At 46.5% G+C, this 21,063-nt stretch overlaps 1 protein-coding gene across 2 annotated transcripts in view; it reads right to left on the bottom strand.

Annotated features, from left to right (window-relative positions):
- The window catches only part of UPF2 (UPF2 regulator of nonsense mediated mRNA decay), a 112,109-nt gene that overhangs the window by 4,327 nt on the left and 86,719 nt on the right, over positions 1 to 21,063 (bottom strand). For both annotated transcript variants that reach the window (XM_040413210.1, XM_040413211.1), the window contains exons 18-20: positions 18,872 to 18,970; positions 12,905 to 13,066; positions 10,326 to 10,467 (exon numbers count right to left, since the gene is read on the bottom strand). In XM_040413210.1, the coding sequence (XP_040269144.1) occupies positions 10,326 to 10,467; positions 12,905 to 13,066; positions 18,872 to 18,970 (403 nt within the window). The remainder of the gene's footprint in view (positions 1 to 10,325; positions 10,468 to 12,904; positions 13,067 to 18,871; positions 18,971 to 21,063) is intronic.

Below are 21,063 nucleotides of genomic sequence, written 5' to 3'. Positions count from 1 at the left end.
AGGGCAGGGATACTCTGCATGTTTGCCATAAGGAATCTTATAAAGAAGAATTCCAGTGATTGCTGATAGATTCCACAACGCTTGAGGAAAGAAGCCATACACATTGCCAAAGTTTGTTGGTTTCACTCATTATTTTCACATAATCCTAAAGAATGAGAACTATGCTACAGGGACCATTATTTCAGAGGACCACATTTCTCAGAATAAGGCCTCATGCACACAACCGTGTCCATATTGCACCTTTCCTGTGTATTCCGTATTTTTCTCACTTCCAATCGCTAGAAATAACTCTTCTCGTTCTAAATATGGACAAAAATAGGACATGTTCTACAATGTGCAGAATGGATATAGAGATACGGACAGCACAGGATGACATCAGAGTGCGTTTTTTTTTTCTTCCCAGAAATGAATGGATCTGTGTGCCATCTGCAAAGTGCATTGAACACAGATGCAAAATACAGTCATGTGCATGAGCCCTAAATTTTAGGTGAAGCTCAAGATGATTGGAAACTTTAGTGTGGAAAAGTCCAAGACAAATATAGGTAAAAAAATAAAATAAATGAAACCAGCGCAATTTAAACAGTGCTCTATACAAACACACACGTGGGCAATATGTGACAAGTCTAAGGGTAAGTTCAAATAGTTTTTTGGAGGAGGTTTTGAGGCAGATTTTTTCAGCCAAAGCCAGAAGTGAATTCAAAAGGAATTAGAAGTATAAGGCCTCCTGCACACGTTCATGTGCTCTCCATTGCCGTATTGCGGACCGCATTTGTGGATCCGCAATACACGGGCGCCGTTCTGTGGGTATTCCGCATCACGGGTGCGGACCTATTCACTTCAATGGGTCCGCAAATCCGGAGATGCGGAATGGTGCAGAACGGAAGCACGGAACGGAAACCCACGGATGCACTCAGTAGTGCTTCCGTGGGGTTTTGTCCCGTAATTCCGTTCCGCAAAAAGATAGGACATGTCCTATCTTTTTGCGGAACGGGCGGATCGCGGACCCATTAAAGTGAATGGGTCCGCAATCCGCTGCCCCACGGTCTGTGTTCATGCATTGCGGCCCGCAGCACGGCCACGGGGCTCACACGTTCGTGTGCAGGAGGCCTAAAAGGAAGGATTTCTACTTCTCATTTTTGTTGGATCCACTTCTGGCTTTGGCAAAAAAGAAAAAATAGGATTTTTTGTGCTTACCTGTAAAATCCTTTTCTCACCGAGTTCATTAGGGGACACAGAAGACCATGGGTATAGTTGCTGCCACTAGGAGGCGGCACTAAGCAAAAGAAAAGTGCCCTCCTACAGACACTGAGCTAATCAGTTTGTACAAAAGCAGTAGGAGCAGCCAGGAGAAGCCAAAAGAACACAATAAAAAGTAAGAAAACCGGAGATGGGCCATCATCAAGAACCAGAAGGACCCATCTAGGAGAACCAGCAATGTACATAGAGGGTGGGAGCGGTGTCCCCAATGAACTCAGCGAGAAAAGGATTTTACAGGTAAGCACAAAAAAATCCTATTTTCTCACTCGTATCATTGGGGGACACAGAAGACCATGGGACGTTAAAGAGCAATACCATGGGGAGAGAATAAGAACAGAACGAATCCAAGGCCGGTCATAAGGCCCCACACAGAAATGTGGGGGAAAGACACACCAGGATCCCTGAAAATAGACAGGAAGACCCATTCCCCGGAAGGCCAGACAGAGAGCGGCTGAATACGCAGAGGCTCCAGCTGGGCAGAAGAAAGAACAGCCCAGGGAATATACAGTATCTCACAAAAGTGAGTACAGCCTTCACATTTTTGTAAATATTTTATTATATCTTTTCATGGGACAACACTGAATCTATGACACTTTGATACAACGTAAAGTAGTCAGTGTACAGTTTGTACAGCAGTGTAAATTTGGGGTGCCCTCAAAATAACTCAACACAGCCATTGATGTCTAAACCACTGGCAACAAAAGCGAGTACACCACTAAGTGAAAATGGCCAAATTGTGTTTAAAGTGACAATATTCTGTATAGCCACCATTATTTTCCAGCAATGCCTTAATTCTCTTGGGCATGGAGTTCACTAGAGCTTCACAAGTTGCCATTGGAATCCTCTTCCACTCCTCCATGACAACATCACAGAGCTGGTGGATGTGAGAGACCTTGCTCTCCTCCACCTTCCGTTTGAGGATGCCCCACAGATGCTCAATAGGGTTTAGGTCTGGAGACATGCTTGGCCAGTCCAGCACCTTTACCCTCAGTTTCTTTAGCAAGGCAGTGGTCGTCTTGGAGGTGAGTTTTGGGTCATTATTATGTTGGATTACTGCCTTTTGGCCCAGTTTCCGAAGGGAGGGGATCATGCTCTGCTTCAGTATATCACAGTGCATGTGGGCATTCATGGTTCCCTCAATGAACTGTAGCTCCCCACAGCTGGCAGCACTCATGCAGCCCCAAACCATGACACTCCCACCACTATGCTTGACTATAGGCAAGAAACACTTGTCTTTGTATTCCTCACCTGGTTGCCTCCACACGCTTGACACCATCTGAACCAATTAAGTTTATCTTGGTCTCATCAGACCACAGGACATGGTTCCGATAATCCATTTACTTAGTCTGCTTGTCCTCAGCAAACTGTTTGCGGGCTTTCTTGTGCATCATCTTTAGAAGAGGCTTCCTTCTGGGAAGCAGACTAATTTGATGCAGTGTGCGGCGTATAGTCTGAGCACTTACAGGCAGACCCCCACCCCTTTAACCTCTGCAGCAATGCTGGCAGCATTCATACGTCCATTTTGAAAAGACAACCTCTGGATATGATGCTGAGCACGTGCACTCAACTTCTTTAGTCGACCATGGCAAGGCCTGTTCTCACTGGAACCGCTGTATGGTCTTGGCCACTGTGCTGCTGCTCAGTTTCAGGGTGTTAGCAATCTTCTTATAGCCTAGGCCATTTTTATGTGAATCAACAATTCTTTTTTTCAGATCCTCAGAGTTCTTTGCCATAAGGTGCCATGTTGAACTTCCAGTGACCAGTATAAGAGTGTGAGAGCGATAACACCAAATTTAACACAACTGCTCCCCAATCACACCCGAGACCTTGTAACACTAACAAGTTATATGAAAACGGGGAGGAAAAATGGCTAATTGGGCAAAATTTGGCCATTTTCACTTAGGGTGTACTCCCTTTTGTTGCCAGCGGTTTGGACATTAATGGCTGTGTGTTGAGGGTTTTTGAGGGCACAACACATTTGCACTGTTATACAAGCTGTAAACTGACTACTTTACATTGTATCAAAGTGTCAGATCTTCAGTGGTGTCCCATAAAAAGATATAATAACATTTTTACAAAATTGTGAGGGGTGTACTCACTTTTGTGAGATACTGTAAGTCACGGCTTAGGAGACTTCAGAAGACGTGGAGAGCACACAGAATATCCACAAGGTGGACAAGAATGAAGACAAGACAGTCACCAAAAGCAACGGAGCGATTGCGTAACATACAGAAGAGAAATACATAGCCTGGATCCAGAGGAAGAAGACGAACTGAAAATGGCATCTGGATATCAAGGGCCAAAGAACTGCAGATGTGACAAAAACTTGCCCCCTATGGGGGAAGAAGTAGGGATGCCCGAAGGCAAAGGCCCCACACACCATAGCGGACTGCCAGAAGAGAAGAACACTCCAGCGGGACCATGACAAACAAGTCAGGGCTAGAGAACCTGGAAGTCAGGCATGAGAAAGGCCCACAAGAAAAAATTCCAGAACAAGAGAGGAGAGAAGCCGTCTGATACTCCATGGAAGACTGCCTGAACTGGCAGACCTAATCGGAAGCTGCAGACATGAACCAGAGGTAAGAAAAATATTGCGCCAGGAAGGGAGTGTGGACCCCGAACGCCACAAAGTCCCAGAAAAAATCTGGTAACAGAACCAACACCACCCGCGCAGGCATCCCACAGCAGAAAGGGGGCATACGAGAACCCAATGGCTATGAACACTGGACGAGAAGGCAGTAACAGTATGTGGGGGAGCGCAACTACTCGCCCTGCGGAAGGGGAGAAGTAGAAGCAGCCGATGCGGCTTAGTAGAAACCCAGCACTTAGGGGTGACAACAAGGGCAGTACGACCGCTCGACCCGGTGAGGGGAGCCATGTAGACAACTCACATATGCAAACTGAATAAGTGCATACCCAAACTCCACACGGAGGGAACGCTGATGCTGTTACCGTAGAGGCAATGCGGTACATGTACGGTGAACAAGGCTCTAAGCCAGCGGCCCAGCGCTATGGAAATCGGTAGGATATACCAGGTACAGAAAACGTACTAATGCCCAGCAAACCCCTCAGCCACAGCATGTCATGGCCAGTGGCGTAACTACCAGGGAAGCAGCTGCTTCAGGGCCCGGGCTGACAAGGGGCCCGGAGCAGTAGTAAACAGTCTGGCCACACCCCCCTCTACACTCACTTCACTGCTTCTTTAGAACGTCCTCGGAGCAGAGCAGGGAGCTAAGCCCCGCCCATCAGCACGGACCATTAATAGAGGAGCCTGGCTGCTTAATAGTGCAGCCAGGGCTCAGTACAGTGTGCTACAGGGAGATCCTGTCTCCCCTCCCTCTCCTAACTATTAGTACAGCCCAGCTTCTGCTACAGAGACTGCTCTGTAGTCGGCAGTAACAGGAGGGAGAGGGGAGACAGGAAGTGCTGCAGAAAGAAGAGCCTGCCTGTGCCTGTCACTATCAGGAGCCCATACATTCCAGGCTTATCCCTGCCAACCCTAGCTGTCCTGCATCTCATGTAGCCCCCCCCCCCCCCCCAGCTGCATTCATCTGCTGTCCTTTGCCCCCCCCCCCCCCCCCCAGCTGCATTCATCTGCTGTCCTTTGCGCCCCCCCAGCTGCATTCATCTGCTGTCCTTTGCGCCCCCCCCCCCCCCCCCCGCTGCATTCATCTGCTGTCCTTTCAGAAGGCCCCCCCCCCCCCCAGTCCTGGGCCCCCTACTTATCTGATGCCCTGCCCTCTAGGCCCCCTATCCATCTGATGCCACACTCCTCTGAGCGCCCATGTGCAGCTTGGGGACACCAGTATGAGGCCAGAATGGGGACTGGAAGATCACGGAGCGGCGGGGAGCAGGCGAGTATGGTTTTTTCAACAACTATACAATGCACCGCTAGTTCACATCACATTTTTGTCCCACATTTAAGGCTACTTTCACACTAGCGTTCAGAGCGGGTCCGTCTGATGTCTGCTCAGACGGATCCGCTCCTATAATGCAGTTGTTTGTATCCGTTCAGAACGGATCCGTCTGCATTATAACTTAGAAAAATTTCTAAGTGTGAAAGTAGCCTGAGCGGATCCGTCCAGACTTTACATTGAAAGTCAATGGGGGACGGATCCGTTTGAAGATTGAGCCATATGGTGTCATCTTCAAGCGGATCCGTCCCCATTGACCTACATTGTAAGTCTGGACGGATCCGCTCGCCTCCGCACGGCCAGGCGGACACCCGAACGCTGCAAGCTGCCTTCAGGTGTCCGCTCGCTGAGCGGAGCGGAGGCTGAACGCTGGCAGACTGATGCATTCTGAGCGGATCCGCGTCCACTCAGAATGCATTAGGGCTGGATGGATGCGTTCGGGGCCGCTTGTGAGCCCCTTCAAACGGAGCTCACAAGCGGAGCCCCGAACGCTAGTGTGAAAGTAGCCTTAGGCTGGGTTCACATCACGTTTTTCCCATCCGTTTAATATATACAAAAAAATGTATTTGGATGCCTCATACTGATGCCATGACAGTGACGTCCGTTCACCATAGAGTTTCATTGCAAAAAAAAAAAAAAAGTAGCCATTTTTTTTACTGGATTGTGCAGGATACAAGAACGTGGAGTACTGCATTTTTGTATCGTGTACGTCATAGTCCAGTAAAAACACATGTATGTTAAAGAATCAAATGCCACTGTATGACGCCTGCCTGCCCGTCTAAAAATTTGCTGTGGGGCCCAGTCATTTCTAGCTACTCCACTGGTTACCAGGGGCTCAGACCATGGGGACAGACTACAGTCGGTGTCAGCACTGCAGCAATACATAGAATGGACGCCTCTCCTACAGCAGGGGTCATCCTGTGCTGTACATACAGTGTAGGGTGATGTCATGTTCACCTCTCCAAGTATATTACCCCGGAAAGCACAATTCTGCAAAAAGGACATGTTCTATCTTTTGGTGGAACGGAAGTGCGGAATGGAACCCCACAGAAGCACTGCGTAGTGCTTATGTAGTGTTCCGTTCCGTGATTCCGTTTCGCACCCTTCCGCATCTCCGGATTTGCGGACCCATTGAAGTGAATGGGTTCACATCCGTGATGCGGAATGCACACGGAAGGGTGCCCATTTATTGCTGATCCGCATATGCGGTCCGCAATACGGGAATGGCTGGCCCCTTTCACACGAACGATACGGGTTGGCTCCAGATGCGTTCAGGGTGCATTCAGTGAAACTCGCACCTTTTTTCAAGCAAGTTCAGTCAGTTTTGTCTACGATTGCGTTCAGTTTTTTCTGCGCAGGTGCAATGCGTTTTGATGCGTTTTTCATGCACGTGATAAAAAACTAAAAGTTTACAAAGAACATCTCCTAGCAACCTGGTGGTGAGCGTGGTGACGTCGGCGCAGGTCCTGCTGAATGAAGATAGAAGATTTCTATCTTCATTCAGCAGAACCTGCTCCGACGTCACCACGCTCACCACGTTGTGAGCGCGGTGACGTCACCAAAGGTACTTTTCCTGCCAGGTCCTGAAAGAAGACCAGCCGGGCTGTGCGATCAAGTGGATGAGGTGAATAATTAAATATTTTATTATTTTTTAACCCCTCAAGCCACATGTTACTTAGCATTCTGTATTAAGAATGCTATTATTTTCCCTTATATGTTATAAGGGAAAATAATAAAGTTCGGGTCCCTATCATCTCCTAGCAACCATCCGTGAAAATCGCATTGCATCCGCAATGCTTGCGGATGCAATGCGATTTTCAAGCAGCCCCATTCACTTCTGTGGGGCCTGCGCTACGTGAAAAACGCAGAATATAGAGCATGCTGCGATTTTTACGCAACGCACAACTGATGCATGAAAATCACTGATCATGTACACAGCCCCATTGAAGTGAATGTGTCCGGATTCAGTGCGGGTGCAATACGTTCACATCACGCATTGCACCCGTGCGGAAAAGTCGCCCGTGTCAAAGGGGCCTAAGACTTTGACACGGCCCCCACAACAGTATGATAGAATGACACTAGATGACAGATAGAGTGTGTGTGTATGTATATAATATATATATAGTAGGAAAAGGATGGCGTGGCAGCCTGGTCTGGTCTAGATCGTGCCAAAGGAGCAGGGTTTACACGGGGGGGGGGGGGGGGGGGGGGCCTATACAAAAATTTGCTGTGGGGCCCAGTCACCTCTAGTTACGCCCCTGGTCATGGCAGAACATAAGCAAAGTGCCCCCTGTGGAAGAAGGAAATGTAGACACGATCCCAACTACAACTAGCGAGAAGGCACCATGCCTAGAAGGAGGAATGCTGTGTAGATACCGCTGGAATGCCAGGGCCGATACTCCACATGAAGGAAGGGGATGAGGAGAATACTCACCTGTCTGGCGTTTTCTGCCCCCCTGGCTCCAGCCAGGGTGTGTTACCTCTTGGTGAGGGTAGCTACACCGGTAACAGAGGGGACTTAGCGGAGACCGGACCTGGTGACCCGAAAGCTGGCGGGATACAGAGGCTTTAGGAACCTCTGGTCCTCCTTGCCTTCTGGAGACCGGGAATGAGCAGCGGGCTTGGGGACCCCCTGGACTCCCGTCTCTTGGGTGGGAACGCAGGCAGCTTGGAGACTGCGATCAGCCCAGCTAAAGGGGAAAAAAAATAAAATAAAAAATGAATAGAAAAAAATATATATAAAAAAAATAAATAAAAATCAGCAGACCTGCAAAGCACGGAAGTCTGCCTCCTACAGACACAAAGCTAAAACGGATTAGCTCAGTGTTTGCAAGAGGGATATAGCTAAGAGGAAGCGCTAACACTTTTTTGCTTAGTGTCGCCTCCTAGTGGCAATTGCTATACCCATGGTCTTCTGTGTCCCCCAATGATACGAGCGAGAAAATGCAGGAAAATCTGCCTCAAAACCATCTCCAAAAACCTCTGTGTGAACCTACCCTAGTAAGCCTAAATTACAACATCAAATATCTGTTCAGTCCTGGTTATTGTCTACACACTGAAAACTGAAAAATCTAGAACAACTCAAAAGTGCAGAGGTGGTGTTTACACTCGTGCTTCTGCCCACCATCTTCACACGGTCAAAGTTTGAGACCTTTACAAGTCATGTCTTACTAACACTGTACTAATGAATGCGTTTAGGTTCACCTTCTTACACATCCAGTCATCTTAAGGATATGGAAGGATATGCCACAAATGTCTGGTAGGTTATTCCCCCCATTGGGAAAATGGAGAATCACCTGAGGAAGGAGGAGGAGGGGGAAGGTAGTAAGGAGGAGCGTTATGGAAGCAGCCATGTACAATTTTGTATTCTTTGGAACCCGTCCATAAATATGGAAGGATATGCCACAAATGTCTGGTAGGTTATTCCCCTCATTGGGAAAATGGAGAATCACCTGAGGAAGGAGGAGGAGGGGGAAGGTAGTAAGGAGGAGCGTTATGGAACCAGCCATGTACAATTTTGTATTCTTTGGAACCAGTCCATAAATATGGAAGGATATGCCACAAATGTCTGGTAGGTTATTCCCCTCATTGGGAAAATGGAGAATCGCCTGAGGAAGGAGGAGGAGGGGGAAGGTAGTAAGGAGGAGCGTTATGGAACCAGCCATGTACAATTTTGTATTCTGTGGAACCCGTCCATAAAAGGAATGGATGTGAATCAAATGCTAATTAATCTACTTATTCATTCTGTCATTAACCGAGGTTATGAAACCTTGTATGAACATCTTAAAAGGGATTTCTGTGCGTCACCAACATCAAATTGGTTGGGGTCTGACTCCTGACACCCCTCTCGATCATCTGTTAGGAGTCATGGCAAACTGGAACTAGCACAGCTTATAAGCTGATCAGTTGGGTGACGAGAGTTGGACCTCCACCAATATGATATTGATGACCTATCCCAAAATTCATCTTTCCCCCATCTTGCTCAACCCCCCCCCCGACCTATCATGATCAATGGCTGTACACTCTCCCCTGTCACCCAAGTCCGCTGCCTTGGAGTGACCTTGGATTCTGCCCTCTCCTTCCGATCGCACATCCAAGCCCTTTCCACCACCTGCCGCCTCCAACTCAAAAACATCTCCCGCATCCGCGCTTTCCTCAACTTTGAGGTCTGCGAAAATGCTTTTACATGCCCTCATCATCTCCCATCTAGACTACTGCAACATCCTCCTCTGTTGTCTTCCATCTAGCACTCTCGCACACCTCCAAACTATCCTCAACTCTGCTGCCCGACTAATCCACCTCTCACCCTGTTACTCCTCTGCCAGTCCCTTTACTGGCTCCCCATTGCCCAGCGAATTCAGTTCAAAATACTAACAAATACATACAAGGCCGTCCACAACCTGTCCCCTCCCTACCTCTCTGAGCTACTTTCCCGATGCATCCCCACACGTAATCTCCGATCCTCACAAGACCTCCTTCTCTCCTCTCATCGCCTCTTCCCACAATCCCCTCCAAGATTTCTCCCGTGCATCCCCCACACTCTGGAACTCGCTACCCCAACATATCAGACTCTCAGCTACAGTGGAATCCTTCAAAAGAAACCTAAAACCCCACCTCTTCAGACAAGCCTACAACCAGTGACCCTGCTGCCTCTATACCGCCATGACCAGCTTCACCCACTCCTACTGTGTCCTTCTCCCATACCATGTAGATTGTGGGCCCTCTCTCCTTCTGTACCAGTTTGTAACTCGTCTTGTTCATGCTTAGTGTAATTGTCTGTATTATGTATGTGCACCCCTTTTCATATGTACAGCGCTATAGAATAAATGGCGCTTTAATAATAAATAATAATAATAATTTCTCCACTCCATGTGAAGCTAGGACCGGTGTGTTGACTGGAAGTCTAGACCTCCTTTCAATCTAACTAGGGGCTGACAATCAAGCATACAACTTCAAAAAATACTTTCTGATGACTGCAAAAGAATGACAGATCCCTTGAAAAAAAACAAAACACTACAGAATAAAAGGATAATACATACTGAAATCCACATTCCTTATCCTTGGTTCCCCTGAGATGTGCAGTACCAGACAATAAAAGAAGGGATGCCCACATACACCTACATGACAGGTGTCCTACTATGCTAGCCAACATACCTTGATAATCCTCCTGCTCCTGACGTTCATTGATGTCTAGTGTGAGTTTCTTCATCCTCATTCTTTCCTCTTGCTCGGCTTGCTGCTGACTCCAGTGATTTGCAGCTAATTGTGAAGACATGGGCACATTGAGGATCTTAAACTGGAAAAAAAGAAAGACCACAAAAGACCATAAGTGAACCTCACCACATTTTTGCAGACTGGCATGCAACCCATATTGCCCATGTTATATCTAAACTTTAACACAATGACAGCTATTGCCTCTGAACAGCACAGCCATGTTAGGATCAATCAATAAACTAACAGTAAGGGGATTTATTCCAGTTCTCCTAACATCACGGCTCCTGCCAACATGGAAGAACTAATACAGGAGTGTGGAGACAATCGGCTTACACACTAAGTTTTGGACAAGAGATGAATGAAGAGTGGCTGTAATCCTCTCCATTGACCATGCTGAGGCCTGTTATATGAAGGGGTTTCCGTTTTAGTAAGTAATACTTGGTGGAAGAGATTATCCTTCATGTGCAGAGTCTTTATTTGCCAGGGCTGTCAGGTAACACAATACTGTGAAAGTCTTATCCACCACTGGATCAGGAAAGGAAGCTTTATTCCCATTTACTGCACAATAAAAAGGTACAGTATTTCAACTGCATTTCCCTTCACCAACATGATGGCGCTCAGCTTCATCATTTCAATAACTTTGTTTAACCCTTTCATGACCAGGCGATTTTCCATTTTTTTTTTTTTACTCCCAGACCCTCCCAAAGCCATAACTTTAATTTTCTGTTCACATAGCCGTATTATAGCTTGTTTTTTGCGGGACAAGATGCCCTTTCTAATGGCACTATTTACGATTGCATAACACAACAGTTTTTTGGGTTTTGTTTTTATGGCATTCCCTAGACTATAAAACTGACCAGTTACTTTAATTCTCCAGGTCAGTACGAATACGGCAATACCACATAATAAATAACTTTTTTGTATTTATGGGTGCAGAGCTGTGTGAACACTCTTTCAGGGGCGATCTGTATTTTTTCTTTTCTTTTTTTTTAAAATCAAATCGTTTTTATTGATCCAATAAATGCAAGTTATTCCAAAACATTACATGGTCTTTTTCTTTTCCTTTTCCAAGATGTGAAATCAGTATACAGCAATATCCAATGGTAACATCACACAATATCATCATATAGCTGTACATAGCTTGTATACATGTAGGATCAATCATTAAGACAAAGAGTGCATATATCCTAACAGCCTCTAACACCCTCCCCTCCCCATAAACAAGTCGTGAACCCATTAAGAGCCTAAATAACCACATGAGTATGAGATAACCAATCACTCCATAATTTCTCGAACTTCTGAGGACAACCTCTCTTCACATACACCCCTTTTTCCGTATTTTTTCTTTTCAGCGATACCATTTTGGGGTGTGTACGACTTTTTGATGACTTTTTAATTTAAAAAAAATTGTGGGAGGAGAAGCGACCGAAAAACAGCTAAAATCAGCCATATTGACTCTCTCTCCTCCCTTCTTTTTTTTTTTTACATTTCCCATATGGAACTGGAACTAGAACAAGCAAACATTGGATGCTAATGCATTGGAGTCTATGAGGATTTTTTTCCATAGTTCTATGGAGCCCTGCTACAGGCAGGGGCTCCATAGAAATTACTAAGCAGCCTCCGGTCACACAGGAGGACGGGGCTGCTGCTAACACACTCCGACTCCCCCAATCCCCACCAGCATTCAGATGCTGTGGTCAGGACCGACTACGGCATCTGAAATGTTAAAAGGTCCGCGATCGGCATTACATTCAGTTGCGGACATTAGCCGCTGGTGCCTGCTGTATGAACAAGCAGGCACCCGGCGGCAATGGGGCCCGCTCCGCTCAGGAGTGGACGCCATCTTTAAAGTCCCGACCACCGACGTAAATAGGCTTAAACCCCACTTCCGTGTATCCTTGTTTTCAGTAATGTTAGGGGATTGTTTAGCAAACCTCCACATTTTGTGAGCAAAAATCTAATGGTTATGGACAGTTTTTAGTCTAGCCAGCTTACTACGTAGCTTGACCAATGGATATATCAAGCTCTAGGGCAGTGGTGGTGAACCTATGACACGGGTGCCAGAGGAGGCACTAAGAGCCCTTTCTGTGGGCACCCGCACCCTGAAAAAAGTCTATGGTGTACCAATATACCTTAGACTTTTCCTGCCATTCATCAGCACAGAGCGTACTATGAACAGCACAGGCAGCGCATTTAATGTAGGCAGGCTATAACAACAAAATGATAAAATACATGGAAGATATATTATATTGGTATTCTGGTTAAATTGTTGTGTTGGCATTTTGCGATAAATAAGAGAGGATTTTGGGTTTTAGTTTGGGCACTCTGTCTCTAAAATGTTCGCCATCACTGCTCTAGGATAAATCCACACATGGATTTTGTCCCAAAACCTGCAGGGTAAAATTCACAGCGTGCTCATACTTGTACATTAAAGTTCTCCATAATATGTGAACGAGGTTTTTAAGATTTTTTTTAAACTTTCATCCTCTTAACCTCTATAACACTTAAATATCACTTACCTGCTGTTTGTTGCCTCTTCTCGTCAGCATAACAAATGGCATTGTATCCCCAAACTCTCCTTCCCCACTTCCCAATGCCGGTGGCTTCTTTAGCTGACTTTTCAGATGTAAGGGAACTGCAACATCTAATTGATGCACTTTCACAGACTCTCCGCTACGCTGCTAAAATTGTGCAGAAAACCATATTTTAACATGGGAAAAACAAAACAAATGAACTGCAAGTCCAAGAGCTGTCTCGTTAGCCAATACAAAATATTTTTATTTCTAAATATAGGCGAAACATTCCTTAAGGGTTGTCCAACAAAAAATATCCTACATTTTTCATACCAGCAACTGGATCTGAATACTTTTGTAATTGCATGTAATATAGGATTTTTTGTGCTTACCTGTAAAATCCTTTTCTCGCTGAGTACATTGGGGACACCGCTCCCACCCTCTATGTACATTGCTGGTTCTCCTAGATGGATCCTTCTGGTTCTTGATCATGACCCATCTCTGGTTTTCTTCTTTTGTATTGTTTTCTGTTGGCTTCTCTTGGCTGCTTCTACTGCTTTTGTACAAACTGATTAGCTCAGTGTCTGCAGGAGGGGTATAGCCGAGAAGAGGAGCTAGCACTTTTTTTCAGCTTAGTGTTGACTCCTAGTGGCAGCAACTATACCCATGGTCTTCTGTGTCCCCCAATGAACTTAGCGAGAAAAGGATTTTACAGGTAAGCACAAAAAAATCCTATTTTTCTCGCTCGTATCATTGGGAGACACAGAATACCATGGGACGTTAAAGAGCAATACCATGGGGAGAGAATAAGAACAGAACGAATCCAAGGCCGGTAATAAGGCCCCACACAGAAATGCGGGGGAAAGACACCAGAAACCCTGAAAAGGGGACAGGAAGACCCATTCCCTGGAAAGCCAGACAGAGAGCGGCTGAATACACAGATGCTCCGGCTGGGCAGAAGAAAGAACAGCCCAGGGAGTATAAGTCACGGCTTAGGAGACTTCAGAAGTGGAGATCACACGTAATATCCACAAGATGGACAAAAATGAAGACGAGCCAGTCACCAGAAGCAACGGAACGATTGTGGAAGATACAGGAGAGAAATACATAGCCTGGATCCAGAGGACTGCTAAGGAGTGATGCCCAGTGGAATACTGATTGGAAGAAGACGAACTGAAAATGGCGTCTGGATATCAAGGGTCAAAGAACTGCAGCCGTGACAAAACTTGCCCCCCATTGGGAAAGAAGTAGGGATGCCCGAAGGCAAAGGCCCCACACACCATACCGGACTGCCAGAAGAGAAGAACACTCAGTGGGACCATGACGAATAAATCAGGGCTAGAGAACCAGGAAGTCAGGCATGAGAATGGCCCACAAGAAAAAAATTCTTGAGGGAGTGAAGAAACCCAAAAGGGAACAAGGCAGTGGAACTGACATAAAACAGACAAAAAAATTGTGGAATAACCTGACAGGGAAAGAGTGTCCTCCGGGATCAAAAAACGTCCCCTTCAGACCTACGAACAAGGGGGTTTCTTCATAAGAATGTTCCCCCAGGAAAATGCCAATGTGGTAAGCAGAGGCATGTAGAGGAGGACATTAAATTCCAGAAAAAGAGAGGAGAGAAGCAGTCTAATACTCCATGGAAGGCTGCCTGAACTGGCAGACCTAATCGGAAGCTGCAGACAGGAACCAGAGATAGGAAAAATACCCAGCCAGAAAGGGAGTGTGGACCCCGAACGCCACAAAGCCCCAGAACAAAAATGGTAACAGAACCAACATCACCTGTGCAGGCACCCCACAGCAGAAAGGGGGCATATGAGAACCCAATAGCTATGAACTCTGGCTGAGCAGGCAGTAACAGTATGTGAGGGGGGCACAACTATTCGCCCTGTGGAAGGGGAGAAGTAGAAGCAGCCGATGCGGCTTAGTAGAAAACCAGCCCTTAGGGGTGACAACAAGGGCAACACGACCGCTCGACCCGGTGAGGGGAGCCATGTAGACAACTCACATATGCAAACTGAATAAGTGCATATCCAAACTCCACACGGAGGGAACGCTGATGCCAACACCATAAAAATCGGTAGTTTATACCAGGTACAGAAAACGTACTAATGCCCAGCAGAAGTGAGCAAACCCCTCAGCCACAGCGTGTCATGGCAGAACATAAGCAAAGTGCCCCCTGTGGAAGAAGGAAATGTAGACACGATCACAACTACAACTAGCGAGAAGGCACCATGCCTAGAAGGAGGAATGCTCTGTAGATACCGCCGGAATGACAGAGTCGATACTCCACATGGAGAAAGGGATGTGGAGAAAACCATAAATGTAGTGTCCCCCGCCCATGCGTCATGTAAGCCGCAGTTGAAGGATGAACGCGAAAATTCCCCCTGGGAAGGGTTCACGCAGTAGAAGCCACGGAACCGGAGTAGCCAGAATATCTATCGACCGCGCAAAGACTGCCTCACAGGGGGGAGGCGATAGCAACAACTATGGCCTCTAGGGTCAGAGGAGAGACTCCACCTGAAAATGAGAACAGCAGGAATAGCCACCAAGAATTGGTGCTAGCGCAACACTCCACCTGAGAAGAAAGAAAACTGGGAATCAGAGCAGACTTTCCACCTACAGAAGGAGTGTGGACGCTGGGCATGCCAATGACAAATCAACCAAATGAGATTGCCCCTCACAGGGACTCAAGGCACGATGAAGGGTATGAGGTATGCCAACAGCCTGTTAGAACTACAGGCCGACCTGGAAGACAGAGGCTACACGTAGGCGCCAGACACCAATCCAAACTAAGACTACCTGAGGAAGGGGGTAGTAGCAATCACAGTATCCAGCAGTAGTGCCAAAATACCACCTATGACGGGGATAAAGCGATTGTAGATACCGTGTCTAGAAAATAGGCCACCCATGGAACGGGATGCCATGCGACAAGGAACAAATGAGAGTAGTTGCGGTAGACAATGTTGAAGCAATTACTCCACCCAAGAAACATGGATAATGTAATAGGAGGAACAGTTTCCAGTGGTAGTGGAATTACTCTGCTGACGGAAAGAGGGGAACCGAAAAGATGTACAGGGTCCACTGGTAGTGCAAGCACTACTGGTTGTGCAACTACTCCGTTAATGGGGGTAGGGTAATGCTACAGGATCTATAGCACGCAATTGTGGTGCAACTAATCCCCCAAAAGAAGGGGGAAAGCCGGCAGGACAGATGATATCAAATATGAGAGTAATTACTCCGCTTGCGGTGGGGATAATGCAGCAGGACGTATAGTATCCGGTGGAAGTGCAATACTCCGCCTACGGAAGGAGGGTAATGCGACAGTCTGTACAGGTTCCAGTGATAGTGCAATTACTCTATAGAAGGAGGATAATGTTACAGGATCTACAGTATGCGACTGCGTTGCAACTAAACCACCTATATAAAAAGGGGGAAAAACCGACAGGACAGATGATATCCAGCATTAGTGCAATCACTCCGCCTGCGTAGGGAGCAATGTAACAGGACGTACAGAATCTTGTGGAAGTGCAATTACTCAGTCTAAGGAAGAAGGGTAATGCGATAGTCTGTACAGGATCCAGTGGTAGTGCAATTACTCTATAGAAGGAGGGTAATGCTACAGAATGTACAGTACCCAGAGTAAGTGCAAATACTCCTACCTAGGAAGAAGGATAATGCTACCGGAAGCATAGGATCCAGTGTAGTGCAACTACGCCGCCTCTGGAAGGAGGGTAACGCTACTGGATGTACGGTATCCAGTGGTGGTGTAAATATTCCGCCCATGGAAAGAGGGCAATGCTACCGGACGTATAGGAATCAACGGGATGTAAACACTCTGCCGATAGAAGATTACTCTGCCCATGGAAAGAGGATAATGCTACGGGCCGTACATTACCCAGTGGAAGTGCAATTACTCCGCCTAGAGAAAGAGGACAATGCTACAGGCCGTACAGAACCCAGTGGGGTGCAATTACTCCTCCTACAGAAGGAGGGTAATGGCACGGGCTGTACAGTATCCAGTGGTAGGGCTATTACGCTGCCTATGGAAGGAGGATAATGCAATGGGCTGTACAGTATCCCGTGGTAGAGCAAGTACACCGCTTAGGAAGGAGGGTAGCACTACAGGCTGTACAGTATCCAGTGCAAGGGCAATTACTCCGCCTATGTAAGGAGAGTATGCTACAGAATGTACAGGGTCAAGTGGTGAGCTCACATATTCCGCCTAAGGAGAGAAGGGAATGTGACAGGACTCACAGAATTCAGTGGTAGTGTAACTACTCCACCTATAGAAGGAGGGTAAGCTACAGGGAGTGCGGTATCCAGCGGTAGAGCCAGGATTCCACTTACGCTATAGGACGTATGCATCCAGCGGTAGGGTAAAGAAATTCTGTCTACTGAGGTGACACTGTAGCTGGCGGGTAACAGCAGATTTGAGATCCACTGTTCCTCCTTGTCTTCCAGAGGTGGGGAATAAGCAGCAGGTTTGAGGACCCGCTGGTCTCCCCCCTCAAGAGTGGGAAAAACAGGTAGTGAGCGCCCACCTGCAGTCCAAACCTGAAAAATAAAACATAACAAAAAGAAAAAAAACTTTGGAAGACCTGCAGAAAAAAAATGTCTGTCTCCTATGGACACTAAGCTAAAACTCATTAGCTCTGTGTCTGCAGGAGGGGTATAGCTGAGAGGAGGAGCTAACACTTTTTTGGCTTAGTGTCGCCTCCTAGTGGCAGCAGCTATACCCATGGTCTTCTGTGTCCCCCAATGATACGAGCAAGAAAAAAAAATAATTAGCTCAGCCAGTGAGCCACTGTCCACTTTGTTGAGGTAGATGCACATGCTCAGTTCCATCCTTCAACTGCCTCCTCCTGAGCTATGATAGGGAGAGAGCTGCAGCAGAAAGGACACAGCCCCTGAGCTGGACATGCCCCTTTGCTGACAGCATTATATAAATCTAGCAGAGCAATGAATGGGGAGATCTCTGGATCCATGTGAGGTCCAGGGCTGGTTCTAGCTTTGTTTGAAAGAAATTATTATATGCACTATGTAATGTCTTGTTTTTATTTTTTACATTAATGATTGCTTAGTGTCTCTTTAAAGGGGTTATCCCACGAGTCAGTCTCATCTCTATTTACTGTGCTGATGAATGTTAGCTGTTGGTGGGAAGGAACAGCTATTTTGGGCTGCCGGCCAGTTATTTTATCTATGAGGACCACCAAAAGTATTCATATAGATACAAGTTATAAATCTATATAAAAGAATGAGCTCTTAATCTAAACGTATATTGGCAAAAGGAAGGAAGAATGTTTATTCCTCCCACAAAAGTGCTACTTGTCTATGGGCTGTCTGGCAGACCCAGTCAAACGAATAGGACAGATATGGGAGTACCAGACACCAGTAATAAACAAGAGCAGCGCTGTTTGTTTCTAGATTATCAAATCTCATTCAGCTATACCAAATCAATGTAATGATTTAAAAAGGATCATCATAAAATTCCCTTACATTTTTTAAGGGGTTCTCTGGTAAGGATTTAAAATGGCCACCAGCAACCTGTCCTAGAATGTGAGCTGGACTGGTTCCTCCACTTGCAGAGCTGCCCAAAGGGGGGTGAGGTGGTGGGACCTCACTACACACTAAGCTCTGGCACTTGCCTATATTAGACACTGATCAGATTTACTGTCAGGCTGCTCAGCCATGACGGCATATCATAGGCAGGATGCCATTATCACCATCTATTGTAGAGCAGTGTAATGTGTAGTGAGGTCCCACCCCCTCACCCCTAGGCAGCTCTGCATGTGGTGGCAACCAGCCCTGCTCATATCCTAGGACAGCTTGATGGCGGCCAATTCATGGAGAACCCCTTTAAAGATCAAGGCACACAGATACTGATTAGGGCACTGCAAGCAACAGTGTTCTGCTTGAAAGGTTTCATAACTGGCCTAAGATGTTGAAAATAATTGGCATATAGCCACACACCTGAAGATTTTCCAGCATCATCTTATCAAGAGCCTGAATGAAGTCTTCATCCTCTGCACAAGGTACATGTTTGATCCCACCTCCTTTAATCATCACCTCCTGCAAAAAAGAAGCATCTCTCAACAACAGCGGAAAGATTGGAATTCAGATGTAACATTCAAAAATGCAAATTCTTTACAGCCCTGGCGTACCATACTGCACTGATCAAAGCACGTCAGTGAATTAAGAAATCCTGAAGAAGGTATGTGAAGGCCTCAAATTTATCAAGATTTAAAGGGAACCTGTCACCGGGATTTGGTGTATAGAGCTGAGGACATGGGCTGCTAGATGGCCGCTAGCACATCCGCAATACCCAGTCCCCATAGCTCTGTGTGCTTTTACTATGTCAAAAAACCGATTTGATACATATGCAAATTAACCTGAGATGAGTCCTGTCCCTGAGAGGAGTCAGGGACAGGACTCATCTCAGGTTAATTTGCATATGTATCAAATCTTTTTTTTTTTACACAATAAAAGCACACAGAGCTATGGGGACTAGGTATTGTGGATGTGCTAGCGGCCATCTAGCAACCCATGTCCTCAGCTCTATACCCAAAATCCCGGTGACAGGTTCCCTTTAACCCTTCATAAAGTAGTTAAATGAAATCTATAGAGAAAAGAAGGGAATTTATCATGAGGGGAATATTTGAAGTCAGTTTTGCTTGAGTCTGCGTTGGCGTACTTTGCACCACATTTATCAAATGTCGCAGATTTAAACCTAACAATTGTCTAGAAATGCAACTCCAGCTTTTTTATGCCCCCCCCCCCTCCAGCTGGAGTGAGTTTGTAAATTTTTTTCAACATTAAAAAATAAAAAGCCAGTGATAAATCTGGAGGGAAAGTAACATAAGTGAAAACACGCACTTTTCAAAAGTGGATCGGTGCTGAAATGAACAAACAAAATATTTTTTTTTGTTATTTAGCGTAAAATCCCTTTCCATTCATTGTGGGACACAGTGATTTTTCCAGCAACTTTGGAGACTTGTTCTATTTGGTCAGGATCGCATGCTGGAGAGGGCAAGAGTTAGTCGTATAGGACTGCTTCCATAGAGGCAACCATGAATCCGAGAACTTGCATGCAAAGACGAATTGGTTCGTGCAAGAGTCCCTGGCCAGATGGGTGTGGAAGCACATTCCTAAGAAAACTATCCTTTGGGAGGGAATGAAGTTAAACTTCTGGACGTTGATCAAACAAAGAGGTTAAGTGTCCAGGACTATCTGAAACTGGCTAGGTCAGATGCCCTGGACAGAGTTTTGATAAGGATGTCATCCAGGTATGGGATTGTGACAATTCCTTGAGTGAAGTAGAGCCATATGTGATGCAAAAACTTTGGTAAACCTACTTTGTGCAGTGACCAAACAAAAAGGAGATTTTTTGTGAAACTCACCTGTAAAATCTTTTTCTTGTCTTTTCCATTGGGGGACACAGACCATGGGTATTAGCTTAGGCCATTACTAGGAGGAGACACTATGCAAAAAGGAAAGAACAGCTCCTCCTCCACTGGCTATACCCCCATGCTCCAACAGGAGGACCTCAGTGCGTGCAAAAGCAGTAGGAGAAGGAGACCAAAAACCAAATAGTAACAAAGAAAAACCGAACCGAGGAACACCAAGCCCTCCTGCAACGGACAAGAATGGGTGGGAGCTGTGTCCCCCAATGGAAAAGATGAGAAAAAGATTTTACAGGTGAGTTTCACAAAAAAAAATCTCCTTTTCTCGCCCATTCCATTGGGGGACACAGACCATGGGACGTCCTAGAGCAGTCCATGGGGTGGGAAGACCAGCACCACCAGAGGGAAACGTCCAACGGTTAAACAGGAACCACAGCCTGCAATACCTTGCGCCCTAGGGCAGCATCAGCCGATGCCAGAGAGTGCAGCTGGTAGAACTTTGTAAAGCTATGTAAGGACGACCAGGTGGCCGCCTTACAAAGCTGTGATGTAGAGGCTCGATTGCGCCTAGCCCAGGAGGCCCCACCGCCCTGGTGGAGTGCGCGGTAACCCCCGCTGGGGGAACCCTACCCCGGGATCGATAGGCCATGGCAATAGTCGACCGAATCCACCGAGCCACAGTGACCTTGGAGGCCGCCAGACCCTTACGAGGCCCCTCGGGAACCACAAAAAGGGAGTCCGAGCGGCGAAATGGGGCAGTAA

Source organism: Bufo bufo, chromosome 1 (genome assembly GCF_905171765.1).
Source record: "Bufo bufo chromosome 1, aBufBuf1.1, whole genome shotgun sequence".
NCBI lineage: Eukaryota > Metazoa > Chordata > Amphibia > Anura > Bufonidae > Bufo > Bufo bufo.
This window is presented reverse-complemented; position numbering and strand designations above follow the sequence as displayed.